Source organism: Egretta garzetta, unplaced genomic scaffold (genome assembly GCF_000687185.1).
Source record: "Egretta garzetta isolate BGI_Z169 unplaced genomic scaffold, ASM68718v1 scaffold368, whole genome shotgun sequence".
Lineage (NCBI taxonomy): Eukaryota > Metazoa > Chordata > Aves > Pelecaniformes > Ardeidae > Egretta > Egretta garzetta.
The window spans coordinates 101,129-114,504 of NW_009260684.1; the positions used below are offsets into that span (position 1 = coordinate 101,129).

The 13,376-nt window shown below is 48.6% G+C and overlaps 1 protein-coding gene across 1 annotated transcript; it reads left to right on the plus strand.

Moving 5' to 3' along the window:
- Positions 1-6: 6 nt before the first annotated feature.
- LOC104132552 (protein FAM76A) lies at positions 7-13,132 on the plus strand (the record flags this gene model as incomplete). Its single annotated transcript, XM_035901205.1, has 7 exons — positions 7-36; positions 945-1,102; positions 1,652-1,738; positions 2,397-2,528; positions 7,818-7,953; positions 8,418-8,519; positions 11,046-13,132. Coding segments are annotated over 7 exons (732 nt in total), but the record flags the coding sequence as incomplete, so codon positions are not given.
- Between the last annotated feature and the right edge of the window lie 244 nt (positions 13,133-13,376).

Genomic DNA, 13,376 nt, shown 5'->3' on the forward strand with positions numbered 1-13,376 from the left:
CAGTGCGCATTTGACCGGAAGGATGATAGGAAGAAGGTCAGTATCTCTGAAAAAGGAGGCCAGAAAGGTAAAAGGGCTGATCATGGTGATCGTCTGTCCATCTCCTTCACATATTCTCTAGCATTTCAAATAGGGGGTGTCTCTTGGTTATAAAGTATTTTGGGGAGTTGAGCTTTGCTGTGGGAGCTGTGTTTTGAAGCTGTTTAATCTTTGAGCCCCTCTGCTCCTTTGCCAGACCTACTGAGAAAGATCTCTTGAATTTGTCCTAAGGGTAGGTGGGCTGGCAAAGGAGAAAGGGTCTTTGAGTGAAATATTGAGGTGCCTGCTTGGGGAGAGGGGTGGGGAACGATATTTGTGCCGTAGTCTAAGGAGCTGGAAGTGTCATTACCTCCACCAGGAAACCCATTCCACGGCTTCTGCACACCCTTTCCTTAAACGCTTTTTCTTTTTTTTTTTTGCTGTAAGCGCTCCTTAGAAGGCGTGTACTTCTAAGGCCTTTTCCTGCAGGCTATAAACATCCATTGTTCCATTTGGATGCTGCACTGATAATCCCTGTCCTCCTGCTGATCCTCCTTGGGCAGAGACCCTTGCTGTTTTGGTCTCCAGTGACTACCCTGTCACCTATCATTCCTTGGTGTTGCTTTGACAGAAATCCCGCTAGAGTTAGCCTGTCCTGGCGAGTGGGTGCTTTAAGACGCTCCATAAGCAAAGCTTGGCAGAGTCTGTAGTTACGATAGATTAGCTGTTATTAAGGAGTACTGTCTGCATTGTGCCAGCCGTGCCAGATGCACTTCTTTTCGGGCACTCGAGGGATCCGTTTTGAGTTGTTGCTTGTTCATATGTGATCTTAAGCCTGAAGGTGCTTCTTGTCTTCTCTGTGTTTGGTTTGTGGGCAGGAAGCAAGACCAAAACTTCTCTCCCTCTCTTTCTCTCTCGCCTTGCAGGTGGATGGAAAGCTGCTATGCTGGTTATGCACGCTATCCTATAAACGGGTCCTGCAGAAGACCAAAGAGCAGTGCAAACACCTGAGCAGCTCTTCCCGGGCAAGCCTGCAAGAGAAGGAACAGTACAGTAGGCTCAGCAGTGGCAGCCACTATAACAGGTAACCTGCGCAAGCTTCTGTGTTGTGCGAGGTGAGCTCTCCCCTGGGGTGAGCAAACAGGGTGCCTGGCTGCTCCACGCTCCTTAACTGCGCTTCCTAAAGGACCTGGGAGCAGTGCCTGGGGGCTCGGTACCTTGGTGACGGGTTTTGGCAGTTGTCTGTTGTTCAGGAGAATCTGGCTAAGTCAGGCTTTGCTAGTTTGCAAACCCCACTGTGCTGAAGTAGACTCTGAGTCCAACAGTGCTTCTTAGTGATTCCACTTACTGAACTTGTACACAATTAAAGCTAAATTGCATTTGTAAAATTTAATGATTGAAATGTAGATTTTAAGCACGAGTTCTTCTCCTACATCCTGATCTGACTGATGTATTGTTTTCTGTTTATTTTTAGTCTCCAGCTACTCTTCAAGGAATGAATTTTTTATCATTCTTTCTTGTGCTAGGAAATATTGTTTTAATAGATTCAAAGTGGGTGGGAATATTTATCTGCTTCTCTGTCTTAGACTGCAAGTCATTCAGGTTCTGACATACAATTTCCTCGTTTTTCTAGCCAGAAAACCTTATCCACCTCTTCTATTCAGAACGAAATCCCAAAGAAGAAAGCCAAGTTTGATGCCATATCTGCCAATGGTGACAGGTGAGCCTGTTACATGGGGAAATTGTGGGTGGGCGGTCTTGTTCGCTATGTTGATATAAGATAGAGTTCTGTGCGAATAGCAGGAAGCTCTTACGCTAGAGCAGGGATCTCGGGCTTTGGGACCTCAAGGGGCTGCGTTAGCAGCTTTCCAGAACCCAGCAGGCCAGTGTTACTTGGCATTTAGACATAGGGTCGAAGAGGAAAAGAGTACCTAGTACCTGTACCTGCTAGAATAGAAACTGCTTGTTGGCTAAGCCCCCACCAGATAGAACTGCAGCCAGACCAGCCTTACTCTCTCCCTGCAGTTACAGGGAGAGGGGGGCTGTTGGCTGTGCTGCAGAGTCAAGGTCTGCAGGTTTTGTGCTTTCGGAGCTATCAGACTGCTCTGCAGGGAGATGGCCTCAGAGGAGAGGATCAAGACCCACCTCTCATTTCCCCTCCTGCCTTCTGGGGGAGGGACAAGCAATCAAACAGCTTTGCTTGAAAGCATCCGATCCCATTCTGCTGTCACAGTTTGTGCTGGATTTTATGTTGACGCCGGCTGCATGTGCAGCAGAATGGGAGTCAATAGCAGAAACAGGAGATTGAGATGGATTTTTACTTTTTATGGTCTTGTACATGCATATTTTCATTCCTGCCTTTCCTCTCTGATTCTCAGCGTTCCTTCCTCTCCCGAGATGCTTTGTCCCCCTATCCAGAGTGCCCCGTCCACGTTGGCGCAGTGGGCTGCTTCCCAACAGAGTCTCGGTGCCCACCATTGTCCTGTTTCTCAAGGCACTGACATCCTGAAGTGAGATCACCTGTTGTTTTCCCCCTGTTGCCCTCCCCTCCCTGGGAACTGCCTCGTACATGGAAACTCCCTCTTGATGGATCTCCTTCAAAACCCCAGTGGATTGGGAGCACGGACCAGAGCATAGGCTCGTTAGTGCCAAAGGGTCTGTTAAAGCCACTGGTAATTCATTAATCACTACCTGCCTTGAATGTCTTTTCTTCGAGATCACAGATTGCATCTCTCCTATAGATACTATTGACACCTTGTCAATGATTGTTAATATGTGAAATGCTATGACAGGAAATAGAGTTACATCTCTCCTATAGATACTATTGACACCTTGCTATGATGGGAAATAGAACTTAAATAATTTTGTAGGGCAGTGGTTCCCAAAGAGTGGTCTACAAGACCGTTAATCATCTGAACAGTGTTTTCAGCTCCAGCTCAGCACGGAGTGGTCAGAGAATTCATCTGACTGCCTTCAGTGCTGGTGGAGCCAGAGGAGAGACTGGAGACAGGGCCCTGGTAGGACTGGTGCAGCCCATCAGTTTTGCTGCAGCTTTTTCTCTAGATAGGCTCCTGCTCCCCTGCTGAGGCTGCTCGCCGGGCTATAGGACAGCACCAAGTATTTTCATCTGCTCACTAAAGCCTGGACTGAGACCCAACAACTCATTGTAATACCCCTGCTGGCTTGAAAATATCCAAGAAGCAAAAGGTCCCACACTCTGGCATCAATTGCTCAGCCCTTTGTTTGCAAATCAGGAGCCTGTATGAGAGGAATCAAATGCCTTCATTTCTGTTTGTTCTTGGGTCAGATGTTGTCAGTCTGGCTCCTGCCGAGGCTGTGGTCCTGCCCCAGGCTTTTCTTTGGTGAATCCCAGTAATGAACGCTGTAGTTTTAACAACTACTTGAAAGCATTTTAGCTTTTAGCCACCAGCACTGAAGGCAGTCAGATGAATTCTCTGACCACTCCGTGCTGAGCTGGAGCTGAAAACACCGTTCAGATGATTAACGGTCTTGTAGACCACTCTGTGGGAACCACTGCCCTACAAAATTATTTAAGTTCTATTTCCTGTCATAGCATTTCACATATTAACAGTCATTGACGAGGTGTCAATAGTATCTATAGGAGAGATGCGATCTGTGATCTCGAAGAAAAGACATTCCAGCAATCTGCTGTAGAAAAGGTGAGCTGCAGCTCATTTAAATAGGCACGTGACTGTGTTTCTTGAGTGGGATAATAATGGTGGTTCATTAAGTGTGGCTTTGGAGGTGCTGGGGGTTTTTTGTGAGGATGAAAACCCGCCCCAAACCCTCCCCTCTTGCACCATTTTCTATCAGATTGTCCCCCCCCAGGAGTCAGCTGGAGTCTGGGTCACAGGCCGAGTATGGAGTTAGGGTCTGCCACAGCACAAGGCTTGTTTTCATCAGCGGTGTGGTCTGGAGCGGGGTGATACGCAGCCAGCACCTCATGGCTGCTGAGATCAGCCGCAGCTTCCTCTACGGTGTGTCTTAGCTCCAGCCAAACTTCTGATGCAGCCTTCAGCTGGGCAAAATTTGGACACATTTGAGCTCAGTTAACTTTGGTAACACCCCCAACAGGGTCCAGCTTATCTGAAATTGTTCCTCGTTTGTGGATGCAATAGGAATTCCTTTACCACATCTCACTAAATGCCCTCTGTATGTTTTCATTTACATGTTTCAGAGTGGATGTTGCTCCCAATGGCTGTGATAGGGGGACTGAGCGATTTCCAGTGGTCATTTAATGGGTGGCATTGAGTGGTTCATTCTGGGTGAACTCTCTGAGGAGCAAGCAGCGCTGGCTCTGCTGTGCACGGAGTAGCTTTCCCCCGCGGTGACTCTCAGCACAGTTTGCAGCAGACCTTGCCCTACTGATCCCATAATCCTGGGCTGCCCCTGCCTGGGTGAGCACCCTGGCTTCACCTCCAGCCTCTGGTGCTGCGCTGGTCCTGGTTCGGGCAGCGCTTGGTGTCCCCATCTTGTGCAAGAGCTGCCAGAAGTGTTTTTATGTTACAGGCTCTGCAGATGCTCTGATGCTGCAGTCCCTTCTCCCCTAACTATAGAAAAGGTGCTAAATTGTGCTTTTAACACCAGGAAATGATGAGCGCTACTGGCTGAGCTGGCTGGGGGAGGGCAGCAATGCTGGAGGATGCTGAGCAGCAAAGTTCATTTAATAAAAAGATTCTCATTTGCATAGAAAAGTCCTGGCGTATGCTTAAAGCATCGAGACTTGGGCTGAACTGCGGCTGCTTTTGGTGCTGTTAGAGGGTGTGTGAGTTCAGATACTGGTTCCTGTTGGTCTGGATGGATTTTTGCGCGTGGGGGATGTTTTTGTCTAAGGTGAAACTTGGATGCTGGTTCGGTCAGCCTGGTCTGTGCCTCTTTATGTTAGTCTGACTTGAATAGCAAAATCTTTAAGCTTGGCATTTGTTTTGCCTAATTTCAGCCATTTAACAGGTGTGGAGTTTAAGGCAGTCATTTTGGTTTCTTTCCCACTCAATAGAGAGAGGCAGGTGTCTTTGGAAGAGCTCCATTTTTTTTCTTCTGTCTCCAATGAAAGCAACGGGAGCTCATCAATTCACTTTAATTAGAGGCATGCGTTTTAGGCTGTTCAAACAGAGAGCATGTGTCCCCCTGACCTATCCCAAGGGGCTGGGATCCTGGGTGTGGAGTTTATTTGTAGGGGAAATGGCCCTTTTTTTTTGTTTGGTTGGTTGGTTGAATTCTTAATCCGTTTGTTAAAGGAATGGAGCAACTTGTATTTGCCAGTTTTCCTTCTAATTTTGGAGTCTCAGGCTGCTTCCTTAATGCAGGGTTAAAGACAGAGAAACCTTTCATTGCTAACTTGTCAGTCTTTTAAAAAAAAAAAAAAAAAAGGCAAAAAAAAAAAAGCTGCTGCTTTAATTAGCACCTTGCTGCAAAACGCACCCTCAAATGTGTCAACTGGACAGGAAAATGTCTGCCTGTGCTCACGTACTTGATGGGGGGATGCTGGGGCACTCTGAGCCCACCATTACCCGCCCTGGGTGCAGACCCCAGGGGCAGGATGAGGCCCTCGAAGCCCTGGGGTCGTGTACTGGCTGTGCTGAGTGCGAGAGCGGCTCTGCGGAAGCCTGGTGGCCCGCCTGTCCCTTCTCCCCACTGGGTGGCAGGGCCGGCTCTCACCTTCCCGGCTCCGCAGTGTGCTCTGCGACAGGAGCTGCCAAGGAGGGAATTTTTCCTGCCAGAGTCGCTCAGGGAAATATGAGCATCTCCCAGCACTCTTTAGCACCCCAGGATACAGCAGGAGGGAAGCTTGCCTGGGCAAAGGAACGGTGTAAGCAAGAGTTTGTTTTTAGCCAGAGGGAATCAGTGAGGAAGCCTTTTTTTTTTTCCTCTGTGGAGGCAGCTTGTTTTCTCTTCTTTTTTTTTTTTTTTTTTTTTCTCTCCTCCCCAGCATATTTGCACTGAGTGGGAAATTAAAGCTACAGTTAGTAACATGCTTGCACACAGAAAGGTGTTGGAGCACCCACCATCATCTTGCACAGCCTCCACTTGGGAAACTGTACTTGGGAACAGTTTTAAAATGGAGGCATTCTCCACTAGCGTGCGTCTGTGAACCTCTTCTGCACTTGAGAGCTGCCCAGCGTGACAAGCACAGTGTACCCAGAGACCTGCCACATCTTATGGTGTGGGCTCTGCTGTCAGCATGTTTTAACCATGCAAGACTCTTCCACCGTGGGCTGTCTCCTACAGACCCTCAGTTCTGAGTTTTCCTTTGCCAAGCTTTCTCTCCCTGTGCCGCAGGGCTATCCTGTGACTTTCAGATCTATGAAGCTGCCCCTGCCTACTTTCCCTCTGTCGATCCCCAGCACAGTGGTGGAAAGAGCCTTTTCTTCTGCCATGTCCTTGCTAACCAGTCCAATCAATGCAGACTGTGCTTTTAATTAGAAAATGGATTCTTTCCAGGCACTAGAGGAGACCCCTGTGTGAGGTGAGCAGCCAGTACCCTCTGCCTCGGTGTACAGATGGGGAACTGGAAGCACGAAGGTGTCTGCATTTTTGAGAGAGGCAGCAATTCATTTTAAGACCATGCCTTCCCCAGTCTGCTGCAGCTCCCAGCTTTAGAGCTGAATGTAGGCTTTAGGACATGTGTTGACCTACTCTGGAAGCTTTAAAAAATATGTCAGACTTCAGGTAACCCTGGCTATTTATCTTTATAGTGGCAGCACTGTCTGATAACAGCCAGACTTGAAGTAATCTTCCAGGTGAAGCTTTGTTGCCTTATTGCTGTTAAATCTTTATACAGCAATTTCAGGTGTGTGCGGCTGGGAACGTGCTGGTCTTCTAGCACCAAGAGATAAAAACCAGGCTTGCCATTACAGAAGCAAGAACAGAAGGCAGGCAAAGATCGGGTGAGCTCCCTGGGCCTGTGGCTGCAGCTTTTCCTATCTTACGGTCTGAAATATTCCTGTAGTGTAAGACTGTGCGTGGCTGCCCAGATCACTGGGTATCTCGTAGGGAGGTTTGTGCATTACCAGTGCAGGGGAGTGACGCCTCTCCAGATAAGTTTTCAGCTGGTTGCTTAGGTTTAGAGTACCTGGTGGTGTACAGGTGGTGTGCTCAGCTATTTCTCTGTCTTCCTGGAGAGTTTTTCCTGCTCTGAAGTGGTAATGAAGCTTTGTCCTAAATTGTTATATCATGGAGGAGTCAAAATACAAAAGTCCAGTATGTCTTTTTACCCCTTTTCCCTGCTGGGGACAGTGCTGACTTTAATCTAGGTATCTCCCTTTGCTTTGTTTGTTTAACTTGAGGTTATTTGTTTCTTTTTCATGTTCCCTCCTTGCCAGAATGTTTGTTTACACTTAGTGAAAAGTTTTGCTGCGCATGCAAAGACTGCCTGTGAGCAAAGAGGGTTCTGAAGTGGTTGCATAAAGTTTCATTAGCTCTCTGGTCACTGTCCTCAACTCTTTGCTTTAAAAAGGGATCCCTGCTCTTTGAATGGTTGCTGCAGACACTGGCCAATGTTCCCCCATAGGAGTCCTGTGTTTGCACTGATCATGCAATAATACAACTCAATGTATCGCATGTAATCCCTGTTGCCTGTCATATCGTGTGCTTCCCAAATTCCATGTGGCATCGAGGGCAGGGATACAGGCAACACCTGCATTCAGGGAGCGTTTGGAGGACATGATGTGTGTCGTGAAATGATTCCCGTTCTCCTTCGAGAGCCACCTGTGGGGGTTTCCCTGCCTCGATGAAAAGAAGTGGTCATGACGAGAGTCTTTCCCTCTTCTTTGTTGCAGTTTTTCTCCGGACCTCGCCCTGGACTCTCCCGGCACTGACCACTTTGTTATCATTGCCCAGCTGAAGGAGGAAGTGGCCACTTTAAAAAAGATGCTGCACCAGAAAGATCAGATGATTTTGGAGAAGGAGAAGAAGGTACAGCCCTTGGCTTGCTTCCCCCCACAGCATGCTGACTTGTTCACGCAGATCACACTCCAGCAGAGTCTGGCTTTTTATCCTGGAGTGAACAAGAGTGTTTCTGGCTGTTTCCAGGCTGCCTCCTTTCCAAAGCTGAAGAGGCTTTCTGGACCCACCCAGATCTCATTTCATACAGGGTAATTTTCTGACCACTGTCTCAGAGACCTCTGTGTGGGGGAAAGACTGAGAAAAAACCATGCTGCTCTGTGCAGAAAGACAGCCCTGGCCACTCCTGCTTCTCTGTGCTGCTCAGTGATACAGTTCTGGTCTCATTGCGCTTCCCCTGCCCACCCCAGCACATTTCTGAACTCATCCAGTCTCCCGCAACTTCTGCCGAGGCATTTTCTGTGGCAAGGTGCATCAGGGGTTAAGGCATTCGTTTCTTCTTCCAGCTCACTTGCTCTGTACTGGTTTATCTGCAGATCACAGAGCTGAAAGCCGACCTGCAATACCAGGAGTCGCAGATGAGGGCAAAGATGAACCAAATGGAGAAGACGCACAAGGAGGTCATGGAGCAGTTACAGGTGACAGCATTTTTGTTTTAATTTGCTGAGCTGTGCTGTAGCCAGGAGTGACTGAGGACACTCCTGATCTGCACACCCCATGAGCCTCTGCACACACAGCTCTGCTAACGCTTCTCAGCCCTCTGCTCTGCCAGGCCAGCCCCTCCCCAGCTCTGTACCAGGCTGCAGTGCATTGTAACCCCTATTTATATCCTCCTTGCCGCTCTCTACTCGGGCTCAGACTTAGTGTATTGTAAAGTGCTGTGTTGTGTCCCCTGTGGACTAGACGGGAACCATCAAACTCATTTTACCTATTGCCAAAATCAGGTTTGAACCTGTTTCTCCAGACTGCAGAACCTTTGTCAGCTCCCTGCACCACGTAGCTCTTAATGTGATTTATGTGACCGGTAACCAGAGAGAACAAAGCTCAAGAAACAATTGGCAATTCCTTTAGCACTGTATCTCTGTAGTCCAAATAAAGAAGTCCCTGAGCCCGAGGGAACAGGGAGAGCAGGATTCTTGTCATGGCCATGGAAACACTAGGTCAAAGGGGAGCTGGTTACGGGGAAGAAATCAGACACCAAAATGAACTTTGCACCCTTTAATCGCTCTGGGGTTTACAATGATCTAAAGCCCTAGCGATGAGAAATGGGAGGGGATAAGACAAAAGGCTTATATTCCCGCTGAGAAAACAGTCCCTGCTCCGTTAGCACACGCCCAAGTTAATTATTGGAGTGGAAGACAGGTTTTGGAGACTACAGCTGCTGTCAGGAAGCTGGTGCCTGTGAGATCCCCTTCACAATGCACGTTCCTAAGCACTGGAAGGCTGTGAAGGTTGGAATATCTGTGTGTGGTGCGCTGATGTTGCTTCCCGCTCCTTGTGAGCTGGGAGGCACTGGTGGTTTGTCCTCAAGGGACTGATGACAGCCAGAGCCTTCTGTCTCTGTACTGCTTTATTGATCCTGCCCTGCCTGTGTCAGCCCAGAGCTGTTTCCATCTCATAGCTTTGGGAGGCCTGCGAAGAATGAGCTGGTGTTTACTCCAGTTCTGAATAGAGAATTTTCCATTAGCGCAAACCACCACTTTTTGGTTGCCTTGACAGCCCTGGCTGTGAGGCCAAGGGCTAACTGGGAGACGACCCCTCCCTCCTTGCAGTGGTTTCCCAAGGCAGGGCACGCTGGTTGCTCGGTGCGGGTGGGCACAGTATACCCTGCCGCTGCCTTGGCTGTGGCTCAGAGCAGACGCCTGCCTTGAAAGCTGTCGGACACCTTCCAACAGCCTTGAACTCACTCAGTTCTGAAAGAAAGAGGAAACATCAGATCCACGAGCAGGTCTGCCTGCAGCCACCTGCCTCTCCTGGGGGGAGAGGGGTTTGCATGAGGGGGGCTGTTCTCTGCTTAGCTCCGACTGGGACTGCCCTGAACTCGTTCTCTCTGGTGTCCAAATGTTTTATTTCAGCTGGTATTGACTGAGGCTCTGGAAACTTTCTTCACTGATTCCCAAATAAAAGTTCAAACCCTCTCGGTGTATTGTAGGTGCCTTGAAGTGTTCCTATGATTCACTTTTTTGAACGTGCTCTTGGTTTTTTATTATTTTGCCTTGTCTTTTCACAGTGGGAAGCAGGGGTGCCTGTATTCTTCCAGGCTGTAGGAGGTAAAAAAATCTGCTTTACCACACGCAGTACTAGAGCAGAGGGTTTATTCCTCTAATAGCCATTTGCATATTCATTCGTTCACTGGAAACCAGTGCAGAAGACCTGTATCTGGCTTCACATGGATTCTACCCCTTCTGCTACTGCTGTAGCATAATTTACTCCATAGGCTAGAGGAGAGTGAGCTCAGCGGTTTGGTAATGGGGGCTAGAGAGTCTTGTTTGTAAGTTGCCATGATTTTTAATTCAGTGCAAACCAGAGAGATGATAAGTTGGTACATGTCGGTGCTCTGGTGGGTTTGGAAAGCTCCTAGTAGGGATGCAGGGTCAGTACGGTGCTGAATCCTGATAAAACGTTGGTGGCGTGTGAAGAAACCGAGGGTGAAACAAAGCTGAGAACGGTGAGCGGCTCCGCCCTGCTTTTTCGATACAAGCAAGAGTGTGGGGTAGGGGAAGCTGGCCTTCAGCTCACTCAAAGGCGTCAGGTTGGGGGCTTGAGTCACCAGGGTTTCACTCCACCGCTTCTCACGCTGTCAAAGCACGGCAGCTGGTGAAAGGGGAAGGAAGGAAAGCCAGCCCCGGTGACCTCGGTGAGTGTCCTTGGCTGGTTTAACACGAGCTGTGCGTTTGTCGCCTTTTGCTGTGGAAGCTGTTAGCTTTCAGCCCCCTTCTCAGTTACAGCGGGGGGATGCGAGGGGGAAGGTATGGGAAGAGCCCTTTCCCACTGGTAGGGATGAGATGCTGGACTTGAGCTCGTGCCGTGATGCCGTGCAGCAGCATCTACCTCCTTTTTCATCTGCGTGCAGGACACTGGCAGCTTCTGTCCAGGCAATTCTAGGATCCCGAGAACTAATGATGATCCCTGCCATTAAATACCCATTTTCGCTGTGTTTCCAGGCCAAGAACAGAGAACTCCTGAAGCAAGCAGCTGCCCTATCGAAGGGCAAAAAGCCTGAGAAGTCGGGAGCAATAACCTCCCCTTAGAACCAAACCCCCTCTCTGGGAGCTTTCCCCAGCATTAGCCAAGGAGTCTAGGAGGCCTGCCTGATCGCTGGAAGCCAAAACCTCAGTGTTGTCACTATCTCACTGCCGTGGACTCGATGGAAACGCCTGGCGTGTGTTGCCTTTCGACAGCATGCTTGAGCGTGCCTGGTTTTGCTCTCTGTTGAATACCGGTCTGTATCACGGTGATCCATGGGGAGAGGTCCCAGCCATCCTAAATCCCACCCCCCGCCCCGAAGTACTGCTTTCTGGAAGAAGTTTTTTCCTAACCAGTTGCTACCACTGCCAACCCTTTCCATTAGCAAACAGGAACCTGCTGCATTAGAGACTTCTTGCTGGTTCCAAACCTGCTGCTGTGAGGCAATAGCCGTGGCCAGTTGTTGCGCAGATAAGACGGGAGCCGCGTGTGGTGGGAGCTTGATTTTTCTTGAACTGTTCCCTCTTCAAAAGGAAGCCGATAAATCACCAGCCCAACAGATGTTACTGGAAGGTTGTGCCACTGCTGAGAACGGTTGATCCAGCTTTTTGAAGATGCTTCCAAAATGGGGGCTCTGTATTTATCTTGGAAGTTTTTTGTTTTGGTTTTGGTTTATTTTTCTTCTTTTCTATGTCAGCTTGGCAAACTGAACTGCCTGGGTTTGTTTTCTTGTTTTGTTATGATAGCTTTTGGGTTGGGAGCCGATACAGACCCAAATCTACCCCATATTCTGCCCCCACCCCAGTGCCCTGGTTACTTAGTGACCTTTGGGGCTTTGATGACTTCTGTAGCTTGGTGTGATCAAGCGTCTCCTACTCCATTTTTTTACATGAGCAGAGTTTGAGACTGGGACGTTCCCTCTGCTCCCCTCAGGCCCTGGGCTGAGCTCGCCCTCTTCTCCCCCTTTCCCTGCCCCATTGCTCCTTTCCAGATGCAGAAATAGGGGCCAGGTTGGCTCCCAGGAAAGTGCTTACTCAGGCAGCAACCCAAGCTGGGGAGTGTTTCTTGGGGCTCTCCAGGGACATTTCTCACTGCTGATTAAAAGCCAGCAGAATAAAAAAAATAATAAAAAAAAAAAAATTTTAAAAAAAAGGGCTATGAAAGTTCCCTGGAACAGGGATGTGCTTCTCGGAAGCAGCACAGAGACCACAGACCCCTCCAGCAGACCCCAGGCTCTGTCTGCCGCGTGTCTCCTGGCGTTGGGGGGGATCAAAAGCACTTGGCTGCTGCGAGGGGCAAAGCACCACACAGCTCTCGGCTGGCAGGAGCTCCTCCGCCTCCCCGCACCGAGCTCCATTCAGGGTGTGAAGAAACATCTCAGGGTTTGGAGACCCTCGGGGCGGAGGAGCAGGGAACGAAACCTTAAGTCTGGAGCGGCGGCTGAAGGTGGGTAGCGAAGAGGCGAAACCGTCCTTTTTGATGCAGGGCCGGTTGCTCTGTCAGGGTTTTTATTAAGCTTTTAACTAGAGATTGTGGATTTATTTTATTTTTTTTTCATCTTTCTTTTTTTGTTACTAAAGATGACTTTACTCAAAGGCACTTTTTTTTGATGATGATGTTGGCTTCTGGCATGGAAGGAGCACGCTGCCGCATCAGACACTCGGCCATGTGGGTTTTTTTGTTCTTTTTTTTTTTAAGAGACTTCTGATGTGAAAACAAGAAAAAAAAAAAAAAAGTTGTTACACTTTGCCAGAGTGTGACAGCAGGAAAATGCTCACCGGATTTTATACTTCACGCGTTTTTAGAAAATGAGGTGCGTTGTTGGGATTTTTTTTAAATGAGGACTTTGCTTTTGCGCTTCCCTCCAGATGCAGAAATCGCGCAAGGGAGGAAGGCCCTGTGTATGCTCTTGGGTTTTTTTTTCTAATTGTGATAAATTGATCATGCGTTGAGTAGCTGATGATTTGTAGTAATAACATCGTTTCTTTGTATGTTTATAATAATGGAGATTTTAAAAGGGATGCTTTGATTTGTACAAAACTCTGACAACTGTAAAAGTGTTTTAAAAAAGCCTCATCCGTGTCTGCTGCTTTCTCTTTGCCTTCAAGAAAAAAAAGCAAGCGACCAAAGCGTCTTTCCCTGCCTGGAACTGATTTATCTCCTGCTGGCGGCTGCCTGGTCGAAGCATTGGTCGTGCTGCTTCGGGGTGCGTATGGGAAGGAGACGGCATTTTTCTATTGTTTGCTTCGCTCCTACTTTTGTTTCTATCTTTAAATCCTCCCAATCAAGCCTGTTGCTAGGATCCTCGT